Genomic DNA, 18,162 nt, shown 5'->3' with positions numbered 1-18,162 from the left:
CCTGTGCTCTTTCAGTCTTACATGTATTTAATAGAAAGATACATCATATGGGGGGAAAAATACATAGAGTTACAACAAAGCTCTGTGATGATGAAGAGAGAGGAAAGGAAACTTGTTTGAATTTATTGCACTGGCGGGGAATATAATATTAAGCCGTTGATTGTTAAGTGGCCTGTGACGCATTTTCGAATCAATGAAAAAAATGGCTCACTCTCTCCACAACATTGAGCACCCTTGTTTTAAGGCATACCAGGTTCGTTTTTATGTTATTGATGACTTCTGTCATCTTTGAAATAAAAACCAACATTCATGACTATATCTAGGCTACTCATTAATAATCATTGTATCCTTCAGGTGTAATGCAACTCCAGGAGATGTTTCATGAAGGATGTTCAATTTTTGATACAGTGTGGGCCGTTTCATTGATTTGAAAGTGTGTCACGGGCCACTTGATTGAGTGATCTGGAGCAGTGCTGTTTGTCACTTAAGATGATCTGTAAATGTTCTGCTGGTCAGTTGAGTGCTCTGGAACTGTGCTGCGGGTCACCTAAATGACCTGGAATGTGCTGTGGCACACTTAAAGAATGTGAAGAAAGAACTTTAGTGATCTGTGAATGTTTGTGGGTCATTTGAGTGATCTAAAACTATGCTGCAGGCCACTTGAATGATCTGAAATTGTGCTCCTTGTCTCTTAAGAGATCTGAAAATGTGTTGCTTAGTTCATTTTTCCAAAATTAGGTTTAAGGTTGTGGGCCACATCAGATGAATCCTAGACCACATTCGGCTTGCAGGCTATGGATTGAGCATGTATGGGCTACATTTCTATGGTGCTTCTGGTTTTTTTTCCCGAAAAGCATGGGGGGAAAACAGATCATGATCATTAATTGGATTTTTCAAGTAACAATTAAAATTTGAAAAGGGGAAAAAGTTTTTTCCCCTTGCTAAATGAAAATTTTATGTATTTTTTATTCATATATCAGAGATCAAATAAAATCACCAAGGTATCATATTATCCATACTGGTGATCATAGATGAAAAAGATGCACATAATTCATGCATATACACTGAAGAGCCAAAAAAACTGGTACACCTGCGTAATATCGTGTAGGACCCCCGTGAGCCCTCAGAAGTGGCGCAACACGACGTGGCATGTACTCGACTAATGTCTGAAGTAGTGCTGGAGGTAATTGACACCATGAATCCTGCAGGGCTGTCCATAAATCCGTAGGAGTAAGAGGGGGTGGAGATCTCTTCTGAACAGCACGTTGCAAGGCATCCCAGATATGTTCAATAATGTTCATGTCTGGGGATTTAGGTGGCCAGCGGAAGTGTCTAAAGTCAGAAGAGTGTTCCTGGAGCCACTTTGTAGCAATTCTGGACGTGTGGGGTGTCGCATTGTCCTGCTGAAATGGTCCAAGTCCGTTGGAATGCACAATGGACATGAATGGGTGCAGGTGATCAGACAGGATTCTTACGTACCTGTCAGAGTCGTATCTAGACGTATCAGGGGTCCCATATCATGCCAACTGCACACGCCCCGTACCATCACAGAGCCTCCACCAGCTTGAACAGTCCTCTGTTGACATGTAGGGTTCATGGATTCATGAGGTTGTCTCCATACCCGTACATGTCCATCACCTTGAAGCAATTGGAACCGAGACTCGTCAGACCAGGCAATGTGTTTCCTGTCCTCAACAGTCCAATGTCGGTGTTGTCGGGCCCAGGCGAGGCGTAAAACTTTATGTCGTGCAGTCATCAAGGCTACACGAGTGGGCCTTCAGCTCTGAAAGCCCATATCGATGATGTTTTGTTTCATTGAATGGTTCGCACGATGACACTTGTTGATGGCCCAGCATTGAAATCTGCAGCAATTTGTGGAAGGGTTGCACGTCTGTCACGTTTAATGATTCTCGTCAGTCATCGTTGGTCCTGTTCTTGCATGATCTTTTCCCGGCCGCAGCGATGTAGTAGATTTAATTTTTTACCAGATTCCCGATATTCACGGTACACTCGTGAAATGGTCGTACGTGAAAATCCAAATTTCATCGCTACCTCGGAGATGCTGTGTCCCATCTCTCGTGCGCCGACTATAACACCACGTTCAAACTCACTTAAATCTCGATAACCCACCATTGTAGCAGCAGTAACCGATCTAACAACTATGCTAGACACTTGTTGTGTTATATAGGCGTTGCCAACCGCAGCCCGTACTCTGATTGGTTCCATATCTCTTTATTTGCATACGCATGCCTGTACCAGTTTTTTGGCTCTTCAGTTTATAATGCTATAATTAAAATATTTGATGCATGAATCTGGATGAAAGAACATTTTTAAATGCTACGGTAATTTGGGAATTGCATTTTTTTCCCCTATTTTTTTTTTTTTTTTTTTTGCTTCTAGGCTTGTATAAAAGAGATAATGGCCACTTGATACTCACAAATGCTGAACTGGTCATCCAGTTTAGCATTTGTGTTTGGCCTTATATTCTTTAGGTAAGTATTAAAATAGAGTTAAATTGCAAAGGAGACGATGGCCATAAACTTCAACACACACGCTTTATTTAACAAAACGAACAAATAATACATAAATGTACACTCACACCTGTTTTTGTGCGGTCTTTTTTTGTGCAATTTTTTTTTATGCGATTTTTTTTGTGCGGTATATGAAAATTTCAATCAAATTAGAACATAATTGACGAAGTTATCAATTTAAAAAAATTAGTAGGTTTGTTCGGCCATTTAGTTTTTTCGATTTTTGATATTTCATCACTTAAGTATTGCGTCAGCCAATTACATTACATATGTATTGAAGTATATAATCGCATTATTTAATTGACGTCCTTCAAAGTGCTTTCATATTCCTAGACCATTAAGATAAGCCATCATTTCAAAGCGTAAATTGAAGGTAAATTTATTATTTTTTCCATTTAGATATAAATTTTTAGGATTTTTATTTTATTTTTCAACATAATCCCTGAAAATGAATAAGGGCAAAAACAAAGCGAAGAGAAAGGCAATTTCCTTAGAAACTAAGACTACGATTTTAAAACAAATAGAAGGTGAAGGATCCACAGTTCTTGGTAAAGAATTTGGATTAGGTGAATCCACTATAAGAGGCATACAAAAACGTTTTGTATGTGTAAAATAATTACATATGTAAATAAAATATTTAAAAATGTTCGCATGTGTATTTTCTAAATCAGATTCCAAAAGGTTCGGTGAGATTCCAATTATCTGCCAAGCAAGGCCGCAACTAGGGGGTGCAGACGGGTCTGGTGCCTCGGGCGCTGTACTAGAGGGGGTGCAAATTTCACTCTTTAATCTCTCTTTCAATATTATGAGGGGGCGCTAAAATGCATTTTGTTGCCCCGGCTGACCAAGCATCTAGTTGCGGCCCTGCTGCCAAGCCTCGTGTCTTGATTTTATTCAAAAAAGGAATTCTTAGTTATGTTGTAAGGTTTTGAGTTATTTTCTATGTGAGACTTTTTATGCGGTCCCTATCCACCACATAAAAAAAATACTTTTTAAATGTGTTGCGAAAAATATTTTTTATAGCTACTCGTGAAGTTTTGTGCGTTTTTTTTTTATGCGTTTTTTTTTTATGTGGCCCCTATCCATTGCACAAAAACAGGTTTGAGTGTACACTTTTTGGCTCATAAGGATAAAAGGGGAAAAAACAGTGCTTATTCTTCAGAATAGTATTCAAATGGAGTTGCTTTGAATTGTAATTTTGGAAATGATGGCCACAAATGCTGGACTGGTCATGCAGTTTATCATTTGTGTTTGGCCTTATATTATTTAGGTAAGTATTCAAATAGTTTTACAGTGCAGCACAAAAGTTTAGGCATACAGTATATTCTTCAATAAACTTTAAATAACTAATAGATATTGTTATGATAATTTTGTCCAAGATCAGAAATTACGTATTCTAGAATACATGAGGAGAATTTTTCATGATAAACTTCAACACACACACTTTATTTAACAAAACGAAAAAGTTTTCATGAAAACTTCAAAGAAAAAAAATTGAATTATACATGCCTCAAAAGTATAACCACAGAATCAAATTTATGCAAATTTTAATATGTCACGAGGAGGATTTTCTCATTGTTGGTACATCAATCTTGAGAATGCTTTCGTGAGTGAAGTACCATGCCAAAATCCACTCAGTCATCCTACAAGTATAGTGTAGATATGGGTATTGAGGTCACACAGTAAATCAGTTTCTCAAATGTCTATTGAATTAAATCTATTTAAACGAAGCATCTATAGAGTGCTAGCATGTGGTGAGCATTAAAACTGAGACCGACTGACTAATTATCATTATGGCAGAAAAATATGGAGACACTATATACAAAAGAAACACTCTGCTAGTGAAATACAACATAGGACAGAACAAGATCTGTTGTGTTCAGAATGGCTGCATATACTCTTCAGTTATGAAAAAAGTAAAATATATACATTGGCATGAAATATATATCATTGGCATGATCGGAGGTGCCACTGTACTCATAATTTTCCCGGGACCCAGGTTATTCAAATATTCAAAAAATCTGGGTCCGTCTTTAAAAAATCTTGAAAAAAGTATCCCCAATAATTCCCTGATATCTATGCATTTTCTCCAGCATGGCCCAGGTCTTTGATCACCTGCTTATATCTCTTCGTTGAGAAGGAGCAGTAAGCCATGTTCTGGGTGGGAAAAAGGTATCTGTAAATAAAATAATCCACACACATGCACACATTTCTAAAAACATTGTTCTATCCAAAGGTTCATTTACTTTCATTGTCTACTAGTAGGAAAAGCTTGCGCAGAAGCCCATTAACACTGAGAATTTAACATGGAATTTAGCATAAGTAATAAATCTAAAACAAATAGTCAATTCTGCTAATAACGTTCCCATTTAGAACGTTTTTCCACTTGGTACGACTTATTTTTGTTGTCCCAACTCTAAGCGATTCTCATTTCCCGTTTAAAGTGTTTTCCTGCTTATGTGTTTTATGACGGTTTTTTGAAAAACATTATAAGCAGGATCTAATGTAATCAAAAGTTAGAAACACACATTTATATATTTACTAATAAATCTATGTATAAATTCCCTTCCGATTGATTTTTCCATTTTGTTAAAAAAAATCTTAGTTCTTTCAATAATATCTTCTGATTAAATTTAAAGCAAATGTGAGATTCTAAATTAGAATTTAATTATAAAGTTTTCGGTTTTTTTGGCCGTGATGTATAGTCTTTCTGCATTTCATTCGCACGGGTGGCAAACATTTTCAAGAATTATGTAATGCCGGCCAAAAGGCTACTGCTTACACCTTCTCCCTTTTTGAATCATACTACTTTGTTGGGATTGGTCCGGTGAGTCAGATTTTCCCCTTATGGCCAAAGTTGTTCCTAAGACCTCTGGATAATGCTGAATTTCAATCTCATCATTTTTAAGATGTGAAACTAAGCACTGCTGATTTTCAGCCTCTCTTTGATCGAATCTTGATTGCTTCTTTAAAAAAATGCATTGAAATTATCTTATGTTGTTGGATGGCACCTGGATGTTCACGAAGAGAATTTTGTGATCCTTGGTCAGGGTATGCTCAGCTGCAGCTGACTTGTCACCATGACCCAGTCTACAATTTTGTTTGTGTTTGACCAATCTGGTCGATATTGATGTTCTTGTAGTGCCTGTATATACTTCTCCACAATTACACAGGATACTGTAAACCCCAGCTGTTTTTAGTCTGTCCTGGTGCGGTCATGTGGGCATCGTGCTGGACTGTCATCCCGAGGATCCCGTTGACGGCACAGTGGTGGTTGGTTTACTGTGGTTTTCCAGCTGCGAGGCATGAATGTGAGCTGGTCTCTCATTTGAAAAAGTCTATGCAGAGAGCAGGCAGGCCTATAACACGGTACTGATAAAACATTTACTTCAGAATCTTTTACTTCAGAAAATGGAAGCCAGATGGCAGCATGAACACGAAACAAGCTCAACTCGACAACATAAATACGCTAGGGTCAAGTATGCACTCAGAACACACATTCTGGCATATGCCGATTCGTTAGAAATTTTATGGAGAAATGTGTACGAGGTTCATGCTCGATTAAGTAGTAGTAGTCCGTCCTGCTGATCTTTGGCCAACCTGAGACGTTCACTTAGCTTTTTGGTTGGCTTGAAGATGGTTTTGATGCCAAATTTTCTTAGGTGTCATCCAATTCCGTCCGTAACTTGAGGAGTGGGAGGGAGAGATACTTTTCTGGTCTTTGGTTCTTCTATTTTCCATGAGGCATTTTTTGGATGTATGGCCCTCATTATATCCCCATAGAGTATCCATTGGCCTGGTGTCACCCCTTCAATTTGTTCATGATATTCACCATTCCAAATGAAATATGTAGTTGTAAGACAGGCGTGGAAAAGGTCCACAATATTTTTCGTGAACATTTGACTAATCTGATCCATGACATCTTTTAGCAGTACATTTGTAAAGAGTGATGTGACATGGAAACTAACCAATATTTCAGTAGGCTGTAGCACTATATCACTAATCTTTTCTATAAAATGTTTGGAGTCCCTGATCAAGTTTTCTCATCAGATTCTCTCGCTCTAAGGTGGTAGAATGATTTTATTTTTTCTCCTTGATAGTCCACCACTCTGATCTGTCACATATTTTACACCTGAATATGGGAGCTATGTCACATTTGTGTTGGTGAAACTTATCAGTGTGTGCCCATCGTTTGGGTTGCTTTGTGTTCAGTAGGTGATTCCATCTATCTAGGGCCACAACTAGATACTTTCTCAAACTGGGCAAGCATGCATTTTGACACCCCTGTGTAATGTAGAATAAGCAGTTATATATAAAGGGTGAATTTGGCGCCCCAATCTAGTCCAGAGCCCGGGGCGCTAGACCTGTCTGCTCTCCCCCCCCCCCCCCCCCAGTTGTGGTTCTGCATCTATCCTCCTAATTGGTAATGCATGGATTTCAAATTTGTGTTGTAGGTCACTGATCGCCGTGGAAACCCGAGCTTTTTTTCAAAGGATAACCAACTTAAAATTGGAAAACCTTAAAAAATCTTATTTTTAGCCGATTACCACTGCCCAATCGTGGGTTCCAAACCACGATTTTCACCAAAAGCAAAACCTGAAAGGTGAAAGTTCTGTCATAGTATGAGGGAGCATTTGGTTATGGTTATGATGGACAAACTTCATTGGCATTTGTAAGTAGTAGTTAGAATTCAGAAGTGTACCAAGAAAGCCATTTATTACCATTTTGGAGAAATATTAGGTGTTTCAAGCTGAACTTTTCAGCAGAATTATGCTTCCATTTGCACCTCAAAGTCTACAAAAAAGTGGTTCAGGGTTGGGTTTTTGGCATAAGTGTCAAAAACTGGTTTAAACCATCAAAAACCTAAATGAATGTTTTTGAATAGTATTTTAAACACTAATTTATTATAATTAAAACAAAATATTTATAATTTGAAATTTTGAATTTTTCGATATACAAAAGTGTCGAGAACAGATTATGTGTAATTTTGTGGTCCATTTTATCTGAACTACTGATTACCTGTGTTCAATTTACTAAGTGAAATAAAGCAGTTTATTCAAAATCAGGGTTGGCAGGTTTTTGACGGTTTAAACCGCAGTTTAAACTGTCACGTCAAAAACCTCAAATATTGCTTTTCGATATAAAAATTCCCATTGGAAATGCACACGTTAATTGCATGTAATGTTTAAAGTGACTATGTTATACAAATAATAAATATTTAATATGATTCTAAAATAATTTTCTACTCTCTACACAATTATTTTGAAAAAAAAAAAAATATATATATATATATATGGTTTTTTCTTATAAAATTTTCTTAAAATAATGAACATTGAAGGGAAAACTGTGGGATGATTTGACATTCTTTGATTGAAGATGATTCTTGACCTTCCAAAATTTCTTCAACTTCTTATATATGTTTGTATTGATATAAACCGTCTGCTGTCCTCTTTTTACAACAGATAAGTGTTTAAAAAAGTTTATTACATCATGTATGTAATGCTGATTTCTGTTATTAGTAAATTATCTAGATAACCATTGATACTTAAAACGATACTGTTATTGCTCATAACATTGAAATATCTCTAGCGATCAAAATACTAAATTGTAGGACTAAAATGTCATTTAATTTGGCAATGCTAGCTTGTATGTCCAACTTAGTTATTCTTACTTTTGCACTATGATATGGTACATTTACTAGCGTTTATAATGCAATGGTTTTCCAATTGAAGCTGTTTTCAAACGTGCAAAACAAATGCTTTGGGTATCAAGTCTTGTCAGCTCTGCTTTGGTTGAAAATACTCTTTAAAGCTCTGTGAATTTATACACCCTAATCTAAGAAATTTTTAGGTGAAAATAAATGAGTTTAATTAGTGCATTAACAGATGCTGTGTGAGAATTTTTATATGGAATAAAATTTTGAGCGGATCAGAAAATTTAAAATATCAAAATAGATATTTTTCTTCAGTAATTATCATTCTGAATATAAAACCCTTTAATCTAAATAAAAGTGTTTTGTTATTTAACATATCTATCAAGTTAAGAAAAACTATTTGACATTATTGACAGTAAGATTTTGATAGTTTTAATACCGAGTTAGTATCTGGGGTCAAAAACATAACCCTGATGCCCTATCATACATATTTTGAATAAGCAGCTCTATTCCACTTAGCAAATTGAACACAGGTAATGAGTAGCTTAGATAAATAAACCATAAAATTATATTTTATATGTTCTAGGCTCTTATGTTGAAGAATTCAAAATTGCAAATTATAATTAACATTTTGTTTTAATTATTGTAATAAATTAATGTTTAAAAATAAAACATTCTGGTATGCAAAAAAGTAAGTTTTTCATCATGTTGTATACCTATTGTTTTCAAAACATTATCAAAAGGCATTCTTTTAAGTTTTTGATGGTTTAAACCAGTTTTTGACGCTTATCATGTCAAAAACCCAACCCTGTATCAAAATATGTGTGATGGGGCATCAGCATTAGGTTTTTAGTTTCAGAAACCAACAAAAAACTTATTTACTTACGTATTAAAACAGTCAAAAATTTATTGTCAGTGTTGTCAAAATAGTTCTTTAACTTGATAGATATGTTAAATAACAAAAAAATAATTTATTTTTATGCAGATTACATGTTTAAATGTTTAATTACTGTGTAGTTACCAAATACTAAAATATGTATTTTGATATTTTACATTTTCTGAGCAGAATCTGTTTAATGCACTAATTAAACTCATTTATTACCACCTAAAAATTTTATTGGCTTAGGTTGTATAAATAAAGAGTTTTAAAGAGTACTTTCAATCAAAGCAGGGCTGGCTGCACTTGATGTCCAAAGCATTGTTTTGCACGTTTAGGTACATCTTCAATTGGAAAACCATTGCATTATAAATAATAGTAAATATACCATATAATAGCCAAACTTAGTCATTCTTACTCTTGTGCTTAGAATAAGTTATAGGAGTTACTTAAACATATGGTCCAACAATTTAGTATTTTGATTGCTAAACACATTCTCATGTTATGCACAATAAAGGTATTGTTTCAGGTATCAGTGATTATCTAGATAATTTAATAACAAGAAAAATCAATGTTTTATTTTTGGCGTAAAAGAACTTTTAAACATCGATATGTTATGAAAAGAGTACAGCAGATAGTTTATATCAATACACATATATAAGCAGTTGAAGAAATTTTGGAAGGTTGAGAGTCTCGAATCATTCCATAGTTTTCCCCTTCAGCATTTGTGCTATGCTCTATTCAAATTTTGTATTTTACAAGAAAAAATACACATATCTTGTCCAAAATAATTCTATAGACAGCAGAATATTATTTTACAATCATATTAAGTATTATTTGTATAATGTAGTCACTTTAAACATTACATGCAATCATGTATTTTCAATGGAAATTTTTAAATTGAAAAGCAATATTTGAGGTTTTTGATATCACAGTTTAAACCGTCAAAAATCTGCCAACCTTGCTAAAAAATGTCTCGTTCTGGATTGGCCCGCCTTCAGTCCAAACCTCAACCCCATAGAAAACATGTGGTACACCAATACATGTGTTGTGCATAGCAGAAGAAAACAATATTTTTCTGCTTCAATGCTGAAAGATGCAATTGAGAAATCATGGTTTGATTTGTAAGAATTATCATAAAACCTTGTAATTTTGATGAAAATACAGGAATTTGATACATAAAAGGTATTAGCGATCACATGAGTTGCTAAAAACTTTGTGATTTCTGAAAAAAGTATTTGAAATTTGTGCCTAAACTTTTGTGGCATGCATTTCCATTGTTTTTGCTATGTATAGCAAATATTCAAGATTTCCGTTTTGTTTTTGTTATGTGTTATTCATTTGTCACAGGAATCCTGCAAAAAATGTGTAAAACCTCATAATTTACATTAAATTACTCAAAACTTAAAATTAGCGTTGTGCCTAAACTTTTGTGGGGCACTGTTCCCTCTGTATGTTCCTCGTATATATTTCTCTTTAAAAAAAAATATTTATTAAGGCTCTAGGGTTTTAATAACTGCAATGAGTTGAGTTGACTTACCAAATTATTTCATCACATAACAAAGTAATTATCATGAAAATTAGAACTTTGCCTGGTTTTAATTCATACAAAAAATTGACACGCTTTTAAGTCAAATAAAATTTTAATTGGTCATTAATACATCGACCAAATAAAATTTTATTTGTCTTAAAAGCATGTGAATTTTTTGTATAAACAAAATAATTTTTGAATCTCGAGTTTGGCTTTAGCAAGATTCCACTGTATAAATTTTCTGGTGATGCATAATAATTTCTATCATTTTCATTCATCCTTCACAAGACCTGGATTGTTTCACACATGTAAAATATTAATTTTTGTTATTTTATTATTCTGTGGTTAGTGTTGATAAACATTTACTTGTGTACAAGTAATTGGCAGTGCGTGACAATCATGATGTATAGATGACTCAGCTCACAGTTATAAATGGGATAAATGAACTTAAAAGAAGTGAAAAAAGTCTGTGGCCTTGAGATGCTCCCTCACATAGAAACAACTTCTACATATTTTGATGGATTCAAACATGTTCAAAAGATGTAATCTTGATGAACCAAAAAAAAAAACTTTTATAATTTTGATATTCTTGCATTATATTCTTTTCATTTATATTGATTGTTTTTAATATTTTGATGTTTCAGCTAATTCAGATCCAGCTCCAGGTTGCATAGATCAAAAATTAGGGATTCCGTCTTCTCCACCAGCTGCACAGGATGGTATTGGTACGGTTTTAGATAAATGGTGTTCCAATTTTAAACAACAAATAATGACATTTCTGCCCATATTAAAATCAGCATCTTACAAAGATGAACTGAAAGTTCAGATCGAAAAAGAAAAGGTGATTTTCCTTGAGCATTTTCTTAAACTGTTTCAAAAAATATTTTTTTTGTTGAGGTTGTTCACATGAATAGTTCTATAAAACTTATTTTATTGGTTTTTTGATGTTTAAAAATTATGATTGTTTTTTCATTGTGAAAGTAATAAGATTTTTTCCAAATCAGTGAAATATATCTTGTGTTTTATTATTTTTTTTCTTATTGTGTTTAACAAAAGCATTCGTCTGTATTATTTGGCCAATTACTTTTCTTTACATTGAAAACTTTATAAAAGTACAAATACAACACCACAACAGACAAAATGCCCAATGAGGTGGCTGAGAAAAAGATTCCCATAACAAATATGGATGTCATATATTTTACACAAAAATACAGCAACCCAATTAAAAACAATCACAAAAATTATAAACAATATATACACATGATACAATGCCCATAAAGAATATTATGGTTGTCTTATTCTAAATATGGATAGCTTCTCGATTTACCCCAACATGTTTATTGTATTTCTTTTTAAACGTGTTAATTGTGTTAGAATTTACTACCTCTGGGATACGGCATTCCATTTATTAACAACCCTATTAGAGAAAAATTCCCTTCGACACCATAACCTCGCATTGTCCCTTACCAATCGATACTGGTGTCCCCTTGTAAAAGCAGTTGATTGGCAGTGTACTAATAATTCATGGTCCATCCTATCCATCCCGTTAAAAATTTTGAACACTTCTATCATATCTCCCCAACACTTGCGTTTATCCAATGTGAACATAGTCCCTCTTTATAACTCAAGTGTGCCAATAAGGACACGTGTAGCTCTTCTCTGCACCCCTTCAACCAAGTCTATGTCCCTCTGTAGGTATGGTCTCCAAAACCTTACAGGATACTCCAGTCCAGGATGAACTAAGCCGTGAAAAAGCAGAAGAATGACTTTAGGAGAACGTGAAGAGACCTTTTTGAAAATCAAACCAAGCATTCGACTTGATTTTTTGACCACCACTAAACAATGTTGAGAAAACCTACGCCGCTCGTCAATGAGAATTCCCAAATCCAGGGGCGGTCTTAGGGCAGTGTGACTGGTGCCAAATGAGAAGGGGGGGGGGCCAAAATGCGTTAAATATGCATTACTAGAAAAATATCTTTAAGATATGTATTTATAAAAAGTAACTATAAAATATACATGACAAATGACAGAGAAGAGAAATTTTTTTTCAAAAAGAACAAAAAGGTTAGTATATAATATTACAGTTACTTTTCGAAAAGAAAATAATCGATGGGCACAGTGCACCTATATATCTTGTACATACAGTACATAGCGATTTTGGTCAGATAAAAATACACACTCTTTCTCTCGAGTTCTTTTCGTTCACCCCTGCCGGAGATTTTGGGGGGAGAAGCAATTTCTTTCTCTGTTGTGCAGTAAAAAATGAAAATGATGGAGGAATCGCCCTCGGTCACCCAATTTTTCTACTAACGAGAGCAAAAGTATTTCCCTGTGTTGTGGGTAGTATTGCAGGAATGGAAGGTGTCTTCTGTTGTGGGAAAGATTTTGAGCCAGAGGCCTTTCATGTCTCTTTTTTTCCCGACTTGTATTACTTTTATTAAAAACGCAGAATCAAATCGCCATTACAGTATTTCAAAAAAAAAAATTAAGGAAACAAATGAATGAATTAAAACCTATGATTAGCTAACCATTTTAAATAGGGATCCTGCACTTGAGCCTCGTTCCTACCTGTCACACAAGGAGAAACAAAAATGTGCTCACACAAGAAAACCCATGCACTGTAGCTCCCCGATCAGTGGCCAGTCTCCCGACTCACTAGACTTTTCTACAAGTTCAACCATAGGCAGCTCGGTGGCAGCTCTGGGTGTGCTCTAGAAGGGTGTCAAATCTGAAGTGAAAGGGCAAAAAAAATTGTGGAAAAATTATTTGTGCCCGCTGTAGGAGGGACACCAAATCTGAGGTAGACGGGGGAAGAAAGTTAGGGAAAATGATTTCTGCCCCCCGATGTAAAAGGGTGAAAGAAATTACAGAAAATTATTTCTGCTCACTTTAGGAGGGTCGTTATATCTGAAGTGGAAACGCAAGGAAAAAAAATTAGGAAAGCTGATTTGTGCCCTCTCTAGGAGGGGCGTTAAGTTCGAGGTAAAAGGGCGAAAAAATGGGAAAATGATTTCTACCCGCTCTAGGAGGAGCGCCAAAAAGGCCAAAAGAAATTTGACATGATATGTGATGACATAAAATACAGCTGTTCCTTTGAACATGTCAATAACGAAGCGATTGAAATAAAAGTTTTTTTTTAATTGGGGAGGGCTTGTGCTTTATTGTGCGTTACCAATAAAACTGAAGAGTGTACGTTTCCTCCTCTCCCTCGCAAAATGACACTTGCGCCCTTAGGTGCTACGGATATATATATGGGTGAGTTGGACTAGAAAGGCAATGTGACAGTCAAATTACATTGAATCCCTACAGAACTTAGGCTATTTTTTGGCGGTAATACAACTGAATTGATCCTCCTCCAGCCATAGCTTCTTTATTCTTTCAACCTTACCAGCAGAAGAACAAGAAAAATCAAGGTCGAACTTCAAGTGCACAATTTCAGCGAAAAGAAATTTGAGAAGAAAAAAAATTAAAGATTAATAAAGAAAAAAGTGAGGAGTTATGTTTGCTTGGGAGGGGCGATCGCCCCTACCTGGATCCGCCACTGGTTAGCCTGCTTTATCTAATGGATGCAGGTGGAATGGGTGTCTCCTGTGACGTCAAAGCTTCGCTCGAGGGCTTTCTGCTATAGAAGGTGTTGGCTCTACTCGATGCCCAAACGTGCAAAAACTTGTTTTCCGTTACAACCACCCCACACTGTGGACTAAAAACAGTTTTTTTTTTAAATGGTTCAGTGTGGCGGGTCCGGACCCAGCTTCATTTGCATAGTGCATGGTCGAGTTCACGGAACTTGTGTTGGAAAGAATTTTTCTTGGTAGGTGCTGTAGCAGCTCTGATACTAAGAAAATGGGAATGGAAGGTCTAGGGTTGCCAGACGTCCGTATATATGGCCCGCAAAGGCATATGCAGGTTGGGATTGCATTAAATATTCATGAATTATAGGGACTCTGCGACCTTGGAATGTCGTTTCAGGAGGTGGCCTGAGCCCTCTAGGTTCCAGTGCCACTGAGGTGCTGTATTTAATGAACTTTAAATTAAAAAAATAAATAAATTTTTGAGTTATTTTTTATTGTACTATGATTATGTTGTCCTAGGGGGTACCCCCCTCCATGGCAAAGCTGAACATTCATCACTACTAACGAGCTTTAAGTCAATGTTGGCATGTCTGAATAATTATCATTAAAAATTTTTTTAAATATTTTTTGCAATTATCAGTGTAACACAGTTGGAAAAAACAATAAGACCATTCCCCTTTTCTCACCTCGCTTACCTTATTTCTAGACGACATTTGTAAAAACTTCTCAAATAATTTGGCATGGTCTTCCCCCCATAAATATCGGATGAGGAGAAGAGCTAAAATATTTGTATTAGGAAATTGTAAATTAATTTCTTGAGATTAGAACATTAACATGTCTATGACACAGTTAACAGTTTCCTATAAAACAGTGAATATTATTCTGAGTATAAAAATATACTTAGGCTGTCTTCTGTAACAGGTAGGCCGAAGAGAACAGCAACAATTTGAGATGTGAGCAAAAAAAAATTGTGAATGATTTGTAACTTCTTCACCAGTAGAAATGGCCATAATAGAAGAATAGGAAGTTGGCATATAGTGCAGTCCCAGACCATTTAAGTGGTCTATGGCACATTTACAGATCATTTAAGTGACCCGTGGCACATTTTCAGATCACTTATGTGGACTGGGACACGTTTTCAAACCAATGAAGTGCGGACCACACTCTTCAAAAAGTTGAGCACCCTTAGCTTAAAAGCTTTATTTCTTCACCTAAATTTTTGTTTTCAGCTCTTTGGGGCCCTCCACCACCTGTCATGGCCCCCTATCCACTTCATTTCCTGCCATGACACCCTGAAATATTCCAGTACCACACGGTGGAGAACCACTGCTCTAACCCACTGAAGCTATATCCAATTAGAAAGTTGTTGCCCTGTCTCTTCTGAGCCCAACAACAAAACTCAAGTTTCTAAGTGTGATATTTGCTGCTACTGCTAAACCACACATGCACCCAGTCCACATTCTTCTGCAGAACTTCTAATGAATTGGTGCATACACATGTTTGTTTCTGTGTAATGCTTGGTTCTATAGTGCGAAGAGGTCCAAGCAAAATGTGATAATTCATGAAATTCTCTGAACTTCTATGTGGTAATATTGCAACAACAAATTCAAGAAAACTTTGCCAAAAAAACGGGTAAACCCAGAACATTTTTAAAAAAGTTGGAATGGAGGGAAAAAACGCAGAAAAATAGTACTCTCACAGAAAATGCAGGACATATGGGTCCTATCCAGAGACTAATTTTTTTTGCAATTTGTGAAATCACCCCTCCCAACAGCGAGCTCTAGATCCACCCCTGATGCTGGAATTTCCGACGTCTGCTGCATTATGCTACAAAAATGCAGAAATTCTTCAATTCTGCGTCATCATGTGCCAAAAACAAAATTTTCACTTAAGAAACTTTGAAGTTGCGTCACAATAGAAGCAGACTTTGAGATGACGCCATTTGACCTCCCTACAACTGTTTCTTGGAACCACAAATGGAATTCGCTTGAGCCCCCCTCCCCCAAGATTTGGCGCTTGGGGTTCTGACGACGTATAAAATGAGGTCAAACTATATGCCAATTGCCACTCATCCGCAGCACAACGAAAATACCCTTCAATCACTATTTTCTGCTATTTTTTTCAAAAAAAAAAGTTGACTTCTTTGATTTATACGTTCCTTGCGTTATTTTCAAAATTGCATTGATTTTCGCTGACTGGTTGTAGTTAATGAAAAATTTGTGTATCCTTTAATAGAACGGAAAGTTTGCAAAAGAACGTATTATCACACTGGAAAACAGCCGTAGCCGGTCAATTTGTCGCACTCAACTTGTCACGCCTCAATTTGTCACGGTACAAATTCGTCGCAGTGCCAATTCATCACGGTACAAGTTCGTTGCAGTGTCAATTCGTCGTGGTACAAATTTGTCACAGCTACAATTCGTAACTGTACAAGTTTGCCGCCATGTCAATTCGTCGTGGTACAAATTTGTCACAGCTACAATTCGTAGCTGTACAAGTTTGCCGCCATGTCAATCCGTCATGACGTCAATTTATATATTATAGCGCAGAATCAATTCGTTGAACCGTCGAATCTTCACTGTACATGTTCCACGCAAGCTTGTATGTAGGTTTTTGTCTTACACGTGAAGTAAAAACATGAACAAAAGTGTACGCGCAGTTAACTGAAAATAATTATTTTTTGTCAATGTGCAAATGTCATCGAAATTAAAATTACAATATCAATTACATTTAAAAATTTAACTATATTTGAAAATTCAGTTATAAAAATTTGAAATGTTAAATAATTGATTTTCGCTGTGATAAAATTTCAATATCATGTGGAAAAATTTTGGTTTGTATGATATTCCCCAAATTACAGTGAGCCTATCTTTAACTGTAAATTTCTATCTGCCCCATGGGCTCGAGAGTTTCTCCCTCCCCCCTCTGAGAGTCACCAACATTTACCATTATAGTATCTCCATAAGAACCTGAAATATTTAATTAATTAATAATTCAATTAAATTAATATTTAATTTCCACCGTATAAGCAGCACTTCCCGCTTAGGGAGTTGGGCGCAGATCAAGGGTAGAAATGAACAGTGCTTATGAATGATGATTCGATAAAGTTTTCATAATGCCCACAGGATGAGCACCGACAAAGGCAATGTAATCACCAATAAGAAAGATGACTATGGGTCAGTCGCATAGATATAATATAACCATTAATCTTATGTTTATATTCAGTCACATATCTTTGGCTGGCTTGTTTGAATATTTTCTCATAGTTTCCATTAGCGTCTAAGCTTTTGGTACAAGGTTGGTGTGCTTGGTCTACATATTTCTGTTGGCAAAAACATGGAATATTGCAAAACCGAAAGTGGAAATGATATGTTGGTTTGCGTGTGTGTTTAAAAGTTTTTCCCCCATAATTCATGTTCTGAAATTAGAAAAACTTTTAATGCAATTGAATAAATTAGCCTATTATCAATTTTCTTTATTTGAGTTTTTTGTTGTATCTTAGAGGTACAGATTATACAGATGACAAAAAATAATGAAGTACTTTTTAAATTAAATTGTTTGAATTCAATTTAAATTGAAATAAATAAAGGTTTAGATATTGTGGAGTGTTTTTATATGTACGATACAAATTGTTTTTAAAATTAAAATTATCCTAATAAATGTAGGCTATAATCAGAGGCAGATTTATAGTTTTCCCACCCGTGGGCTATTCAAACCTTGCCTCCCTTCTTCCTTTCTAATTCATGTTCTTCATCACCAATTACTTAATTTTGGTTACGCCCTTTCACTTGAACTTGTAATCTGGGGATAGAGCCTGCATACCCCCTCCCCAATTAGGAAATATACTTCTGAATATAATCTTACATTGTCTGTTAATGTTAATTCACTTGTATTGTAAGAAGAAATTTTTACTAATCGTTGACTGGAGCCGTATGAGTGTCATGTACATGAAGTTACATACCATGGACTAATTAAAAGTCTGATTTCGTTCTTTTTAC

The 18,162-nt window shown here is 35.5% G+C and overlaps 1 protein-coding gene across 1 annotated transcript in view; it reads left to right on the top strand.

Annotated features, from left to right (window-relative positions):
* Positions 1-18,162, top strand: part of gpp (DOT1 like histone lysine methyltransferase grappa) — a 126,277-nt gene that overhangs the window by 50,475 nt on the left and 57,640 nt on the right. The window contains exon 15 of the mRNA XM_089232775.1: positions 11,237-11,433. Within this exon, the coding sequence (XP_089088901.1) occupies positions 11,237-11,433 (197 nt within the window). The remainder of the gene's footprint in view (positions 1-11,236; positions 11,434-18,162) is intronic.

The sequence above is a fragment of the Pholcus phalangioides genome, unplaced genomic scaffold (genome assembly GCF_987345545.1).
Source record: "Pholcus phalangioides strain wild (caught in Gottingen) unplaced genomic scaffold, Ppha-v1.0 ptg000007l_1, whole genome shotgun sequence".
In the NCBI taxonomy this organism is placed as follows: domain Eukaryota; kingdom Metazoa; phylum Arthropoda; class Arachnida; order Araneae; family Pholcidae; genus Pholcus; species Pholcus phalangioides.
The sequence above is the reverse complement of the archived record's forward strand: the minus strand, read 5'-3'. Positions and strand labels throughout refer to the sequence as shown.